We start from the raw sequence: 18,352 nt of genomic DNA, 5'->3' as shown, positions 1-18,352 counted from the left end.
AAATTGCAGAATAAAAAAAAAGCAACTGGGCTCAGGAAAAATGGTTTTATTTCTTCATACATGTGCTTATTTCAAGAATGTCTATTGTTTTTATAACAACTGATTACTTTTTTCCTATGTTCGTTAAAATGTAGGTATGGTAAGAACAGGTATCATTACATGTACTTGAATTCCTTTTTAAGTCATTCCTTATAAGAGTCTTGCGTTTAATTAAAGCCATTAAAACTAAACCTCTTGACAATCTTCAACATACTATTTAATAATGAGATATACAGTTACAATCTCAGGGAACAGTCTATGTGAACAATTCAAACATGGATTATTTATCGCTTCTTAAAATCTTGAAATATGGACTTATTCTTTGTTTGTTATTACAACTGACCACTGCAGTTAATGACGATGACGTTGATGTGCCGTTACTTGACACTCAAAATGCTCCATTATTTGCCACCCTTGATATGTCTAAAGCAAACAGACGTATAGAAGCACGTGTCTTAGCAGCAGTGAAAGCACAAATTAGAATTCTGGAAGAAAAACTCTATGAATACGTTTCTGATATTGAAAACAATTCAAGTGTCAGCAGGAATAACAAATTAAGGATTGTAGTTGAAAACGTTTTAAAGGAAAAAGGTATTTGTTTTTTTCAATTTACTTTTAGATAAAAATATATCTGTATAAACTAACATATTGATAAGTATTATTAATAGTTAAGTATTATGTACTTATAGATTCCATCAAAGGTGTGTTACGATATTTTTCTGCTCGAGACAGTTAAATTTAAATATTCAAAGTGCCGAACATTTTAAATAATCTAAAACATTTAACATGTTTAACTGTTGAGAGCGAAGAACTATCGTATTGCACGAGTTATACTGATGAAATCTGTTTCTCTGATGATTTTTATCATTCCTTTTCAAAGATGTGCAGAACACTGTGTTTCTTTATATGTGACGTCATTAGGAATGGTCGCCTTTTTTCACGACTTCACAATAAGTAATTCAGAAAAAACAAGAAAATTTGACGCCTTAATTCAAACAATCCTTTGCCGATGTCAGATATTTCACTAGTGAGGAGAAATATCTTTCTCACAATGATCAAGAAATGTGAATAAGGCAGAAAAAAGCAGAAAAAATGCTTCCTGAAAGATAACTGATATACGGATATGACATCTACATTCAATTCAGATGAGAAATTAGAAAAAATCATTCGAGTCAACATATTTTTTTTAAATTAAAAAAACTGAATACTGAAGATAATGCCAAAACTTGTTATACAATATAGATATAGAAAGATGTGATATGAGTGCCAATGATACAACTTTCCATCCAAGTCACAATATATAAAAGTGAACTATTTAAGTCAAGGTGCGGTCATCAACACGGAGCCTTGGCTCACACATAACAGCAATCAATACCGGTACCAAAAAAAAAAAAAAAATACTAATGTAAAACAATTCAAACGGGAAAACCAACGGTCTTATATAATGTACAAAACGAGAAACAACTACTGAACATCAAATTGCTGACTGAAGCCAGAGGAAACAATTGCAGCGGCTTTAAACGTTTCAATGGTACAACACATTCACCCGTATCTGAAACAATTGTGTAAATGTTATCAAAGGTACCAGGATTATAATTTAGGACGCCAGACGCACGTTTTGTCTACATAAAACTCATCAGTGACGCTCATATCAAAATATTTATAAAGCCAAACAAGTCCAAAGTTGAAGAGCATTGAGGATCCAAAATTCGAAAAAGTTGTGCCAAATACGGATATGGTAGTCTATGCCTTGGATAAGAAAATCCTTAGTCTTTCAAAAAATTCAAAGTTTTGTAAACAGGAAATTTATAAAAATGACCATATTATTGATATTCATGTAAACACCGGTACCGAAGTGTTGACTACTGGGCTGTTGATACCCTCACAACTCACAACATAGAAAGACACATCAATTGGAATGGTTTAACTTAATCATCAAAATAATTCAGAACGCATATTTACTGCACTGTTATACTCAGAGGTAATGATTTCATAGTGGTAGCTGAGGCTAATATTATAGCAAGTTCTATGAAATATCAAAACAATAAGGGGTAATTGAACGATAAAGATGTTTTGGTACACATATAGCTTTTGAAGAATCGAAACGAGAGGAGATACAAAAAGAAGATACAGAGGTGACAACGATATCTATATAACATATTATTTGATATGAGCATTTTGATTTCTTGTATATCAATAATATTTTTTTTAAATTTTTGTGTCCATATGACTAAGTACATGACCAATATCTGGTGATTACTAACCTTGTAAGGCATAGTAGTACATCGTCATCCCATACACACATTGCCGTTTTCCACTTAGGATTGTTTTCGAGTTGTCTAGGTCTCTAGACACATTTCTGTGGAGTCGCAAAGATACACAAAAAGTAACAGCGAAGTACAGGAACACATTACAGAGAAGAAATGACCCTGTTTGCGCCTGTTTGAAATTTTTTGGCCGAGTGATAATTTGAGGGTTTAATTAATAACTATCTGATTATTGTAATCGAACATTTGTAGTTGAAGTCTTTTAATTATGAGTAATTCCATGCACTAATTTTATCAACATTTTGATATGTTTCTTTGCTGTAGGATATGATAACTTGACTGCAGTCGTAACCGAATATACTGACACAATTCTACAAGTTGTGCAAGAATTCAAACAACTCGTCGTAACTACTCAAAGTCACCAAAAACCAATGGTAGATGTATCTGTTGTACAAAAAGGTAAACGATAGAAGCAATTTTGGAGAACTCAGATCAAAATGTAAGTTGGAGTTAATGTGGGCGAACCAGGCTTCATTAACTCGCCTTCTATATGTGAACGCAAAGTGAGTTCATGTGAGGTTTTTTGCTTTGCTGATATATGACGTTAGATAAATATGTCTTCAGTGTAACATTATACATTTTTCCCGTGCCTGAGTAAAATATGAAGATTTATTCACCCAAGAATATTCATATTTCACGAGGGCTGTGCCCGAGGGAAATATAATTTTTCGAGGGAGATGTTATCTTCGTATCTCCGGACGCTAAGGGAAATGAATGTTTTATTCCACTGCCTAAACGTTTTTGAACTTCTGAACATAAGGTATTAGTTCACATAATTGTTTTCGTATCCGTTTTTTTTTATAACTAAACACAATATACACAATGATAATAAGAACCGATTAAAAGTTAAATACTTATTTATTTCTGTTTTTAGATCTGAAATAGTTTAAAAAAAAACGAAATTACTTTACTGTCTTTAAAGAAAAAGTGATCTAAAAGTTTAAAAACATTAACTTTGGGTAACGTCGCTCAAGGCAATCCCGGCGTTCAGGAGGAATATGATACTCAGAAGGGAGTATGAAGTTTTGTTCGACGTCACGTTGAATAGTTACAACCATTCAGATATTTATTTCGCTATCAAAATTAACATGCAGTGGAAAAAAATGGTTTCATGACGTTATGTATCGGAAGTCATATATATACCTGTGTCGTCACAGACTATCGTATTTATTGGACCATAAGTGTAATTAGCTATGTGGAAGACCAGCATAATGACATATAATGAAACTTATAAGATATCCGTCGCTTTATTGAGGGCGAAACGGTGCAAAATGACATTATTTAAAAAGACAGAAAGGGGTTGATGTGGAATTCTTTCAAAGTGGTCAGGAGCTAGGTAAAAAAAATCAGACTTCGAAATCAAAAATGAATCTGTGATGAAATAAAATGTAAATATTCAAAGTGGCCAGATGTGGGTTACAGTTTTGGCGCTTAACTTTTTAATTTTTGTTGCAAGGAAAAATCAAAACTTGATTGATTTTTTAAGTGTAAACAGGGGTAATTAAGTCGTATTAATTATTCCAGGTTCGACGTGGAGCAGATTTAATAGTGTGAAAACGTGAATATTTTAAAGTATTTCTAAATAAAGGGTTTATATTTTAATTGTATTTTTTTTATCACCACAGGCTTTGATAACTTGACTGCCGTCGTTAAAGCGAATACCGACAAAATATCAGAATGTAAAGATCAACAAAAACAATTGCCAGCAGGAACAAACAAACAGGAAAAAGGTAAACACTGAAATCAACTTTGTTGGAAAATTGTCACTTATGGTAAAACGTTTCACTAACATGATGGTTTGTTGTTGTCACACTTAACACATAAATGACTTTACCAGGTCTGATCTAGTACAGAAACAATGAATCATCTGCATGAAGAGAAATTGGAATTAAAGTAGCAGATTTGAAAAGATATATAGTAATCTAAATTAAAAAAGAGAGGCGGCAGATACCAAAAAGTAAAATCACAAAAAATCCTGAACTCAGAGGAAAATCAAATCGGAAAGTCCCTAATCACATGGCAAAATCAAATGACAAAACACATCAAAAACGAATAGACAACAACTGTCATATTTCTGACTTGATACAGGCATTTTCAAATGTAGAAAATGGTGGATTGAACCTGGTTTTATAGCGCTAAACTTATCACTTGTACGACAGTCGCATAGGGGACATATACGACTCATAAGTCGAGTATGACCCTGTGGCGTGGCAGTAGCAAGTAAATATTTGTGAATTCAGTGTTTGTTGGCAAATCATTCTTCGTCTGTTAACACATAACTTGCATTTAAAATATATAGCAAAAACTACTTTACAGCATCCAATTTTTACATGATTGGGTGTACGCGCCTGATGAAGCTTATTCGTTTAACGATATATTGAAAAATAACGCTTATAAATGTCAAATCAATTGTTGATCTATCTACAACACTCATAACTGTGTCAAAGCTACATTCTTAAGCATATACAAAGAAGTCTTATTGAAAACAACGTTCAAACTTATGATTGCGTTGGTTAAAACCCCAATGTCTATAGGTACAAATATAGATTGAAAAGTTATGAAAAATTTCCACGCTGTACACAAAATAGGAAAGCGAAAAATATGGATAACACATCAATATGATGTGTTAATCGACAAAGTGCATGTTCAGACTATACACATATATATTTGGTGTCACGATATCACAGTAGCATGGGTTCGAATCCCGGCGAGGGAAGAACCAAAAATTTGCGAAAGCAAATTTACAGATCTAACATTGTTGGGTTGGTGTTTAGACGAGTTGTATATACATTATGTACACAGCCATGTATCACCATCATTGATGGCGATCCGATGGATACATCTGTTGTAGGGTTGTCACTGACTCAGACGTACTTATGTATATATTTATATATATACAACTCGTCTAAACATCAACCCAACAATGTTAGATCTGTAAATTTGCTTTCGCAAACTTTTGGTTCTTTCCTCGCCGGGATTCGAACCAATGCTATATATATATATAAGTCTGAAAATTACACCAAACAGTGTTAGAGTTAGATTTTATACTGACAAATTTTTGTCCGTCCCTCAGCGGGATTCGAACTCACACCTTTGATACAGTACAGCACCAATCGCTTAGCCTCATGTCCAGCGCTCTAGACCACTCGACCACATCCGCTATATAAAAAATATAACTTCAATAGTCGTAGTGTTACCTTGTCACGGAAGGTGAATCTAGAGATAGACATGAGACACGTGTTTTTTAAGCGTGTGTAGATGTTATATTATTATTTTCATACACAATGTATTTATTATTTGTCAGCAATCTAACTCAACAATTTTTATATATCATATAGGATCATGATTCATTTCATTATACAGTCACTGGAAATAAGTATATTTTACAAACAAGTCTAAACAAGTGACAAACCATACAATATACATGTCCACTGGATCTAAGAGTGATTTAGATACAAGGTTAATGCAAATATTTAAATAAGTCTGAAAATTACACCAAACAGTGTTAGAGTTAGATTTTATACTGACAAATTTTTGTCCGTCCCTCACCGGGATTCGAACTCACACCTTTGATACACTACAGCACCAATCGCTTAGCCTCATGTCCAGCGCTCTAGACCACTCGACCACATCCGCTATATAAAAAATATAACTTCAATAGTCGTAGTGTTACCTTGGATATATATATATATATATATATATGTGTATATATATATATATGCATTTTTTTCAGCCATACCCCACGAATGTGCTGATATCAACTTTTCAAAAGATGGTGTCTTCTTAATCTACCCGTCTGGTGCAAAACGCCCAAAATATGCTTACTGTGTATTGCAGGATAATAGAAGATGGACGGTTTGTTTTTGTGAGAAAATTTATTATTTTTAAACCTTAACTTCAGATAATTTGTTAAAAATTATTTTAAAGCAACATTTTACATTAACTAGTTTGGAACTTTGTATCAATTTATTTTTGTATTTGCATTTCAATGGTGTATCACATTTAGCCAATTAATGATTTTAAATAACATCAATAAGCTATACACAGGTATATACATATAAAGGTACATCTATACTCACAGCACACAGAAACAATAATATTATCATGAATAAATCGTGTGTATTGAAATAAATTATCGGAAAAGTATATACTAGACAATTCCTTTTTCGGCAATAAGTTAGCAACAGCCGGATGTCGGTGTTGGAACCTTCCAGAACATAGATATTTCATCCTCTTGGTGCTCAATATTTATTTGTGTCTGTAGAATCCTTCTGTGGATTGTGACTTGTCTATTTCTCTTTTTTTGAACAAAAGACTTTTTACAAATGAGCCTCTCATTAAAGGTTGAAAAATCAGTGTACAAATGACTGTTATGATTATACGTCAATATGATAGTAACCCAGCAACGAAAAGAATCCATTGACGAATAAAAGTCTACACAAAGAAAATATAAGACCTATGAAATGTCATTTTGATTAATATTTAGATTTTTTCGTTCCTTTCTTACCGGGATTCTGTGTGTATTTTACTTATGTTTAAATGATATTCTATCAATGAATGAACATATGTCTGTGTTCTAATTGATTTAAAAGAGATGTAAAATATACCAGAGGGACATTCGAACTCTTACATTGGAAATAAACTGAAAACGCCTTGGCTAAAAAAAAAAAGGACAAACAGACAAATATTTATACAAAAGACACAACAAAGAAAACTAGGCAACACGAACCCCACCACACACTGGGGGTGATCGCAGGTGCTCCGGAAGGGTAAGCAGATTCTAATCGACCTGTTGTACCGTCGTGTTGCTCATGTTATTACAAACCCAGTAAAAAGTCTAAATCGGTAGTTCACATTCGTGAAAAGGGAACGGGATTGTAGTTATTCCGTATGTACGGAATATATATGATATAACTGTAAATAGTTGCCAACACATGTTTTTCTCTTGTGGATAGTTGTTTAAATGGCGATCATACCACCTCTTTTAGTTTGTATCAATCAGTTGTCCCGAAATGCATTTATATACATTCTTTTTCAGGTATTCCAACGACGTTCTGATCTTTCTGTTAGTTTTTATAAATGGTGGTCGGACTACAGAGAAGGATTTGGGGACATTAGTGGAACACATTGGTTAGGTAAAAACAGGAAGACGAATGTTTTGGACATATCTCGTCGGTTTGCAATAAGTATTAAAAAATAAGAAGGCCAAATTCAAAAGTCATTTGAATGTAATGAAAGTCACAAATAATTGGCAAAGGAAAACAACGCTCAAATTAAAGATTTATTCATTATGCCTATAGACTGGCCGTCATTTGATAGCTCTATACTACACATGCAAACGAGCTTTTACATGAACTTAACATCAAAATTGTCACCTGAATTTAACGTGAACTTTACAAAAAAAAAAAAAAAAAAAAAAAAAAAAAAAGAAACGTTTCATGATTTAATTCAAATTTGAAAAAATATATAAATGATCTTGAATAACTTTTTTTTTACACGTCAATTTTATAGGGAAAAAAATAGTATGAATTTCACATAAGCTTGTTTGAGGTGAAATTAATGTGAGAGAAATTTGCCTGTGCACTGCACTTTCAGTCCACGAGGAATTATCATTCGAGCAGCCAGCACTTTTCCTTGGTGTTATAAAATCCCAAATCATTTAAATTAAGGAATGCATATCTTTTAAACATGTTAAATCAGAAATCAGAATGGAAAAATTAACTTTGCCGTGATGATCACCAAAACAACATTGATGCTCAAAAAGTGCGTGAATCTGGCACAGTTAAATTTTATTGCCAAAATAAGCTACATTTTATACATTTTGTGTGAATTTATGTTCTGAAAATTATTTATTTGAAGGTAAAACTAAATCTACAAACTGGTCAATATGGAATACTAATAAAAATTCCATTACACTCTTAAAGAGGTTAAATCTTATGTTTTCATATTCACATCCCGACATCTATACATTTGTACATTATCAAAGAGATTAGATCGGATATTTTTTATTCACATCACCACGTGTGTTCGGATATTTCTATCCATGTCTATATCTACCCCTTCTTTGTTTATCTTTTTTTTTAATATTTCACACATTATTTCTAAAATTTGATATCTCTTTATTCACAGGCAATGACTATATACATGGGATATCGACCTTTGGGCGGCATAGGGCACGTTTCATTCTTGAAAAAGATGGAATAAAAAAATATGCAGATTACTCTAATTTCCGAGTAGGTGATGAGCACAGTAAATATATGTTAAACGTGTCTGGATATAGCGGTACTGCTGGTATGTAAGAATTTGATTTGAGTTATTAGCTATAAGCACAAAGGGTTTGACTTATGTTTCGTTCAGCAACAAGCTATATAAACTATGACTATGACATGTTTATTGTATTGATGTACTATATTTCATTCAATTCTTAAATTAACATGATTTGCAGAAGAATTAAGCTTACTAGCAAGTTGTACCAACCAGTAATTTGTTTAATTAGTCTTAAACGGCCATTCTTGTCTTAAAATCTTCTGAAAAGTCTGAACTATAAATTATTCAGCAATGTTTAGTCTAGGTAAATTTTAAGTCAACCCAGTAATGTTCTGTAGCTTTGCAAACAATTCAGTAGGTTGTTGATGTGTACAGGTAAATATCAGGTAATGAACAGCGACTAAACAGATTTTAATTGACTGTAAGTGAATTGTTTTCACAGTACTGAATTTACCGCAGTGGATAAGTTTTTAAAAAAAAGAACTAAAAGACGAAAAATAACATTATTATTTATTGTTCGGTCTTTAAAGAGTTGTTCTGATAATAATGAGCATATAAATGATTACTTGGTAATTTCCTGGAGGAGGAAACGTCTATTATTAATAGCATCGGCCTAGTGGTTATAAATCTCATCGAGGAATTTGGTACGCCAGACACACGTTTCGCAAACATTAGGCTCAATAGTAGCGTTCCAATCAATCAGTAGGTAGGCTAAATAGAAATATGATTTTTAAGAACAAAACAAAAACGACTAAATGCAACAAGAAAAGCCTTCACCCAGAGATGTGGTTCAGCTGAACTCTAAACAAAAATGTGTACTGGTTCAGTTATAATGGACGTCATACTAAACTCTGAAATATATAAATGAAACTAAAATTAACAATCAAACAAGACTAACAAAGACTGAAGGCTTTTGACTTGGGACAGGCGCAAACATGCAGCGGGGTTATACAAGTTTTTTTATTAGATCTCAACCCTCCCCTATACCTCTAGCTAAAGTAGATACAACAAACACACAAAATATTATTGTCTTTTTGTTGTTTTTAGAGATGGGGTTAGATTTATACCCTGCCAAGTCTGTGATTTTGTTTAATGTTTTTCTTTGTATCGATCAGATGAGTTAAGCCTTTTTTTAACTGATTTTTATCTTTTTACCTTATGCTGTGTTGTTTCATCACTGTCCAAGGTTAGGCGAGGGTTGAGCGCTTACAAAATTCTGTATGCGTCTGTCAGTGGTTGTCGTTGGTTCGTGTCTGTCATATTATTTTTTGGAAAATTGTTTTGTTATAAGTGAAACCGTGAGTTTTTCTCAAATGAATTGGTTCATATTCTTTATATTGAGGCCTTTTATAGCCATCTATACAATTTGGATTGTCATTATTTTTTAAGGGTATACTATTGCTCATTATTATTTAAATCTACTTTATTTTTACTTTGGTAGATAGTTGTCTCATTTTTAATCATACCACAATTCCTTGTTTTATATAGCACAGTTGTGCTTATTGAAATAAACATTTTTATTTGATCTTATCTTAGATAAGAAAATAGAAAATTATCGCTCTTGTCGAGTATCAAGTTCGTTACATGATATTGGTATCGTAAATTAACGAGGCTCGCTCTAGCTACAACCAAAACTGTAGTGTAAATTCGGCACTCATTTCTTCATGGTGTTTTAAATGTCTAGAATTCATAATTTCCATTAAATAGATATAGGAAGATGTGGTGTGAGTGCCAATGAGACAACCCTCCATCCAAATAACAATTAAAAAAAAAATTAACTATTATAGGTCAATGCACGGCCTTCAACACGGAGTATTGGCTCACACCGAACAACAAGCTATAAAGGGCCCCGAAATTACTAGTGTAAAACCATTCAAACGGGAAAATCAACGGTCTAATTTGTGGTAATTTTAATGTACGATTTGAGGATTCGTTCCTGTAGAAAATTTTGTAATCGGATAATTTGGCAAAATGTTGGAAACATGAAGCACAGCAATTGGAATGTAATTTTACAGTTGAAGGATTTTTCCCAATATATTCATTGCTGGAATCAAATATAGTGAAGGTATTAGCTGGTAAATGTAATATGCTTGTTCCTGATTAAATTTTGTTTACAATATATATTTATAAGAAGATGTGGTATTCATGAGTGCCGATGAGACAACTTTTCATTGTTATATCATAGTTCGTTTCTGTGTGTGTAACATTTTTACGTTGTGTTTTCGTTGTGTCGTTTGTTTTCTCCTATATTTGAGTGTGAATTCATATTACTATAAGAAGTGTCACGGTACTTTTCTATCCCAAATTCATGTATTTGGTTTTGATGTTATATTGGTTATTCTCATCGGATTTTGTCTAATGCTTAGTCCGTTGCTGTGGGTTTTACATTTTAATGTTGTGTCGTTGTTCTCCTCTAATATTTAATGCGTTTCCCTCAGTTTTAGTTTATTACCCCGATTTTGTTTTTTGTCCATAGATTTATGAGTTTTGAACAGCGGTATACTACTGTTGCCTTTATTTTTCATCCAAGTCACATTTGTAAAAGCAAACCATTATTGCCAAAGTACGGTCTTCAAGACGGAACCTTGGCTCACACCAAACAGCAGTTCAGCAGGGTCTGCAACAAAAAACGTTATCATAATGCAATTTCATATTTTGACGTGAACATTTCAGTGTTATATCGAACAATTAAAACAATTTTATCGAAAACGCTTTTTGTACCTTTTCAATTTATATGTAGTTGCTCATCCCATATAACATGTTTGCTTAGTGATATTATCTATATTTTACAGGCGATTCCTTAAACGGTGATAACTCTTCCAAAATAGCAAATGGACAAAAATTCTCAACCTTTGAACGGGACAATGATCATTCCCTTGAACATTGTGTAAAGAGATATAAAGGTGGATGGTGGTACAACTCCTGTTATTATGCGAGTCTGAATAACAATGATGGTGATAAAATAGACTGGAGTGTAAATATGGGTTTAAATCTGGATAAATCCATGGCAATGATAACAAGGGAATGAAATTGAAGACGCAATGTTGCTCTAATGGGAAACTCGTTTTACCTACACAGAGTTCTGTTTTTTATAAGTTTGATGATATTAAAAATGTAAAAGGTACTCAAAATCTTTGACGTCAGTCGATTGCTATTATGAAGTCTTCAATTGATTTGATGGTGAATTTTTTTTGACAGAATATTTAAAATAACAAGATTCATCTGCTTCTACAGGATGCGTTTAACCAAAGTCTTGACTTTGCAATGGTCAAAAGGTTGGCACCACTGTATAAAACATGTAAAAGTAAAGTTTGTATAATGTTGACAGATGAAGGGTCACGACATCTTCTTTTGTGTCACAGTATTTCAAAAGTAATAAGGTCGGTCGACTATACTTATGTTAGTGGATCTGTCTCAACATTTCCCAATTACTTCACTCCTACTTCCGACTTCATATTTTGTCGCCATCATTTTACGAAGGTAACACAATGCATCTTAAATATATATTAAAACAAGACAAATCAAATGATTTGTATTTTGAAAACTGTTAAGGTTAAATAATGGTTAGTTATTTGGATTTTTCGCTTTGATAAAAAAAATAGTGCACTCGTAGTTTTGTCAACACATGATAATTCCAAAAAACAAGGCTGGTGAATTCGAAAGACATATATGGTTTCATTAACTGTGTTAAAGAAGGAACCTCTTTTGCTTTGTATTCGCCAATAAATATCTATAGTCTCGATGGCGTTCCTTTGAGATCAAATCGATAATGCAGTATGCCAAATACAAGTATTGAATAAGTACTTAGTAAACATCGTTCAATGCATATGGCAGCAGCTACAATACGATGCAACTGAAGGTTCTTGTCACTTTTTTTTATATTACAATAGCTGCAATTGACAGTCAATGTAAAAATGTCTACTAAAACCAAAAAGAGCTTGGTATTTTATTTTCTGCACTAGCCTCTCGGACTAAACAGTTCAAGTGTCCAGTGTGATTGGTCAGAAACGATTGTTCATGAAGTCTAAATGTTTGTGGATTCGTTCTGTCTCTAGCAGACACTTAGTTGTATACAGAAATACAATATATGTCTTCTATTGGAAAAGAAGAGAGTTTTGGACCGCAACTCTTGGTAAGCGAAGATGGGTATTCTTTTTTGAAAAAAATAGATTTTCTCAAAGGTTCATCAAAAAGTAAACATCGTTATCTTCTGACATTATTAAGGATATTGGTAACTTAAAATTTAAAAACTAATTGTTCAGGGTACAATTGAAGGACTTTCCACCAAAAAATGTATTTGGAAATGAAAATAAAAAAATCGAATTTAAAATGTAATTTCTTGTCAGACGTAAAAGCTTACCGTAAAATAATTAAAAAAAAATACTGAGCTCCGAGCAAATTAAAAAAGGAAAGTCCCTCATCAACTGGCAATATAAAAAACGTGGTACATGCATATGCATTATCCTATGTAGAAATGAGATCCTTTCACTTACATGACAGTAACCTAACATTCCATTAAATTGACAACGATGTGCACTAAAAACATAAAACAAAGGACAACATTACCAACATATTGATAAATGTGATAATTCGATTATAACTGGTTAGATTGATTTTTTGTTTGTTTGTTTAACGTCCAGTGCCAGTTATTCCATTCAATTTTAAAGCAAAAAAAACTTTTATAAGGTACAATTTGCTTTATTGTGATGAATGGTGGGAATTCTTACATCGACTGAAAACAGTTAATGCCCTAAGATTTGAAACGTTTCCTCGGAACATATCTGCTGCAGATCCAAGAAATAGTTTGTTGCAAAGATTTAAACTTTGAAGGAAAGCCTTGATTCTTTCTTTGAACAAGCCATTATATACAACGTCCCAAGTCCGACAGGTGTGAGAATGTGTAATCGTATATATTAAAATGTGTTTTCATTAAGATTCTACTATCTGAACGGTTTACCAATATCTGGAAAAATTCACCTTTAATAGCAATTTATCATAGCGCCAACAATCAGAAACTGTGCAGTTTATAGGATTAACAACCAGATAACCAACAAGTATTGTATTTCACATTTTTATTCATAAAAACAAAAATAAAAAGGCATCAAATGGAAACGTAGTGCATCATTCTAGTGTAAGAATTGTTAAAACTGAAAAGAACAAATAAACAACCTTTACAATCATATCAAAACATCATCATGCTTTCATTAAACGTTTCTGTGCTAAAAATACAATAACAATGACAAAAAATAAAATATCAATCAAAAGTTACCCAAACGGCGTTCCATACATACAACAAGTAGTGACGAATACATAAATGTCACGAATGGCGTTCCATAGATACAAAATTTTGCCGGGAGTGTCGTTAGACTCGTATCTCAAAAAATAGTTTTAAGACAGGAATGTCGAATGAAACACATTTACGGGAATAGAATAAAATATGTTTGACAATTATCACCAATTTAAAAAACCTACCACGTTTTCGAAATAGTGAGAAAAGAAATCATTTTCACATTGATTTCGAAACAAAGCAGGAAGTGATATGATGAAACAAAAAATTAGACAAATGCTGTTCATAAATTCCGAAATTCCGGAGACAGAACACTCACTGTCTGATCTACACTTATATCCCTCTTTATAATAACATATCAAACACAAATTTTCTAATCTTCTGATGGGTGAAAAATTATCCTGTGACAATAAAAGAGTTAAATACGGTACATAAATTCCAGAATTCTGGAGATAGAACACTCCAGTCTGATATACGCATTTATCACTCTTTATTATAACTTATAAAACACAAACTTTTTTAATCATCAGCTGAATAAAAAGAAAATATCCTGTACTTTTATACAAGTACTTCAACTTTGACTTCCAGTACCAAATATTATTATATAATTGAACTTCAAAAATTCAAAAAAGAATATAGTTATTTAAGATATATACTCGGATCAGTTATATTAGAAATTACCTTGTCCGTATACTGGCTTTTTTATATGCTTATTGTGTATTTGTTAAAAAAAAGAGGAGGTACGTCCTTACGTATTAAAGAAACACAAAAGAGCACATAGACCAAGCATTAGCAAATATGAAATACAATAATACAAAAATAATAATGTAACAATAACACAATGACGGCATGTGTAAGTACAAAGCCATGTCTTATGTATCAATGAAACACAAAGAGACTCACGGAAAAAGCACACAAACAAACATGATAAAACAACATAATTAACGACTGTCATTATTTCCTGGTTCAATATTCTGCCGACACAAAGAACACGACGTGAATCAAGAAATATAATTAATGACACAAGAGTAGTATTCTTTGGAAGACACACATTTTGTTTAACGTTATCGATTTCTGTTTGTTAAACTTCATATTTAACCACTTAAATTATAGATAATAAGTATCAAAGGTACAATGATTATAACGTAATACGCCAGACGCACGTTTCGTCTACATAAGTCAGTATTTCGGTCTAAGATCAATCATAGTGAACACAACTTTTGAATATACCACTGCCGCAATCACTTTCTTAGATGCATCGGGAAATGTATGTGATTCAACTTTTGAATCATCTAGATTTGAAACTGGCGTACATATTCTACCGATCTTCAGATTTGTAAGGTATGACAAAGAAATTCGCCATGTCTCCAATTCTTGTCGATACGTTTATAATAAGGGTTATCCCAATTCACTTATTTAGCCACGAGCTGTCAAAGTACAATTTTATCTTGAATAGTCACTGGTGAAATAAAAACAACGGGATCAAAATACCATTGAATGTTGAGAGGACGCCTCCACGAGTAAGCACATTTTCATTTTCCGAAACTCTGATAGCATATGTGTCCTATTGTAAGTCCCAATACAGACAGAGACTTCTTTGTAATGACAAATCGTCCGTATAAAGATTCCGCCTCTCCAAGTTTTTAGAAAGATTATTAGAATTTAGCACAGCCCTTACTACGCAGCTGTTTGATGAAAACTTAAGTAGATGTACGTTTCAAAATATCTAAATAGCGTATGTAGTTCTATTTATCAAGTCAATTTCTTCACTGTCGTTGCAGACTGATGTGAAGGAATCACCCACATAGACATTTCGGCAGACAAAGTCCTACACATCCTTTCCATAAGTTTTTGGGGTGCTTATGTAGCTATAGCCGGTGCGGGAATGTTACGAAATACATTTACTCTCATGCGATATTCTTTTAATTCTTCATCGATGTTGTTGTCTTTATATCACAGAAATCGCAAATAATTCCTATGTTCCTCTATTACAGAGATTGAATAAAGCATCTATTGTATATCTGCCATAATACCGACTATTTATTTTCGAACTCGCACGAGAACGCCAACCAAACTATTTATAAGATTAGGTCCCCTGAGCATCACACTGTTTATAGAAACATTGACATAACTCGCAACTAAGTCGAATACATATCTTACTTTAAATTATCTGGTTTGTGGGGATGGTAGACAGCATACAGATAGGTACCAACATTCAGTATTTTAAAGAGTAGGAAGTTACTCTGCATGATTACAATAAAAAAGTTTCTGCATGAATGCAAATATGTGTTCTTTCTCTACTTGACACTCATGAACGTCATAATTTTAAGGACTTGGTTAAAAGATCTAAGCTTGACCATCTGGTGCGAGTGTCATTAACATCATCAGGAGTATGTATTCCGCCTAAATACATATTTCCAACAAATACCCAGCCTAGAGTACCAACAACGTGATCAAAACATGATGTGCAATTAGCATGTCTCTTCCAATATGAAGCATGATTTCATAATCTGGTTCCTGTGGAGACAAGATATGCGGAATTTCTGTCGTGTTTATGTATCATAGCAATGTACGGTGTATGTATTTTCTCTCTGGAAGCGGAAGATAGCTTCATTACATGTATATGTATGTTGTTAATTACAACTGAACTTGTCAATCTTATATGACTAAACTACAAAGCCACTGCCTCTACGTCCTGACATTTTCACACGACCTGCGAGGGAAGATAACATATATTCTTCTAATGTACTATGCACTCCAAAGGTGTCGAGAAATAAAAGTGATGCCAATGAGCGATTACTCTGGTCGTGTAATATGTTTTAAACTTTCATATTATTATCATCTTGTCTGTGAAAGTCCAACTTGACTTCTTATTATTCCCGTCTGTTAAAATGTTGGATAAAGCGGCTGATATGTAGGTTGGCGGTCGCTGCCACATTTACTACATCTGATTGCGTTCGCTCGACGAGTAAAGTTGAGCAAAGATTTTACTTGATAAGTAGTTGTCAAAGGCACCAAGCTTATAATTTGATACGCTAGACTCGACATTATCTCGACAGAACTTAACTGTACTTGTATCTGTACTCGACTTTGGTCTCGGTTTTAATTAATAAGTCTGATTCACAGTATTTGATAAATTTTGTGTAGTCCGAAAAGATCTCGACAAAGACTTTACTGGTCGAGCAAAACATATGGTCTTTTCAGACTCTGATAAATTTTTAGTGCATGTTTTATCGATTCACAATAATCGTATCAGATTTTATGATCATTCATTTGTCATTTATAAACTTCTTACGCATTTGGAAAGTTTTGCTTCGAATGCTCTACACTGGTTTAACATGTTTAACATGTTTAACGAGTGTCAAGTTTATGAAATATACATTTTTTGTAAATCAAGTTCACTAGAAAATTCGTTTGTGTTGACTGTAATAGCTATCATATAGGCTTAGGAATTGGAAGCTGTGTATTCGTTTTTAGGTTGATTTTTCTGATCATATGCAAAACTAGGGTCGTTTCTTTCAAATGTATCTGGCTCAACTCTGGAATAAACTTCACAAAAAATAAAGATGGTGGAAAAGTTACCTGTTTTTCTCTTTTATACTGATATGTTCTATTTGTCCATTTTTCTTATATGAGGGAGACGTTGGGGTCAAAATACGCTAACAGTGACTTATACTTGGCATCTACCTTAATGGATTCTATTTTATACAGATTTATAACTCATACAATTTTGTGTTATCTTTCTATGTTAATTTATGGAAATTGTTTAAATTGGCCATTAAGGACGCTTCAATTGATTCTTGAGAACGTGATGACCCCTGGTTCATTAACTTTCTGCCAAGACACTGGTTGTGTTTTACAAAGTCTGTGTAGGTCTGAATACCGAATAAGTTGGGAAATGTATATCCCATATCATATGCAGATAAAGTTGATATATTGTTACTAAGGTTGGGAAATTGATAATTTCAAAATTAAAATAGTCTCGTTCATCCCTGCTTTCTTATCTATTTACCCTTATCTTCATTTGTTTGTTTCACAATTTAACCCGAAAATTATCCAAAAACTTTCTTCCTCATTTTCGAGAAAATAAAGGCATTTCTATTTGCATCTTTTTTCATTTTATCTTTGACTTTCTGTAATTATTTAGCATCTAACAGTGATATACTACTGTTGCCCTTATCTATTCGCTCTCCATATTTCAATGATTTTGTATACGTATTTACATCAAATCTGTTCGTTCAGTGAATGTTCACTCATGTTAATATGATTTTTGATCGAGTAAAGCCATTTCAATTGATATGTTATAGTGTGTCTTTCTGTGTTGTGATGTTACATTATCTCTTCCAGGTAATGGGGAAGGTTGGTACCTATTAAATCGTTTAAATCCGCTGCATTTGTTTGCACCTTTCCTAAGTCAGGACCCTGATGTTCA

General features: G+C 32.8%; 1 protein-coding gene across 1 annotated transcript; it reads left to right on the top strand.

Moving 5' to 3' along the window:
- The first annotated feature begins 269 nt into the window (after positions 1-269).
- On the top strand, positions 270-11,764 carry LOC143042474 (uncharacterized). Its single transcript, XM_076214780.1, has 7 exons — positions 270-630; positions 2,631-2,765; positions 3,992-4,096; positions 6,100-6,221; positions 7,405-7,501; positions 8,496-8,657; positions 11,426-11,764. Exons 1-7 carry the CDS (start codon positions 315-317, stop codon positions 11,659-11,661), a joined length of 1,173 nt encoding a protein of 390 aa, XP_076070895.1. The 5' UTR covers positions 270-314; the 3' UTR covers positions 11,662-11,764.
- Positions 11,765-18,352: the final 6,588 nt, after the last annotated feature.

Source organism: Mytilus galloprovincialis, chromosome 8 (assembly GCF_965363235.1).
Source record: "Mytilus galloprovincialis chromosome 8, xbMytGall1.hap1.1, whole genome shotgun sequence".
Lineage (NCBI taxonomy): Eukaryota > Metazoa > Mollusca > Bivalvia > Mytilida > Mytilidae > Mytilus > Mytilus galloprovincialis.
This window is presented reverse-complemented; position numbering and strand designations above follow the sequence as displayed.

Coding starts and splice junctions, on each gene's coding strand:
- LOC143042474 (XM_076214780.1), top strand. CDS start 315: ATGGATTATTTATCGCTTCTTAAAATCTTGAAATATGGACTTATTCTT. Junction 7,502..8,495: donor TAGTGGAACACATTGGTTAG/GTAAAAACAGGA, acceptor CTTTATTCACAG/GCAATGACTATATACATGGG. Junction 8,658..11,425: donor TGGATATAGCGGTACTGCTG/GTATGTAAGAAT, acceptor TATATTTTACAG/GCGATTCCTTAAACGGTGAT.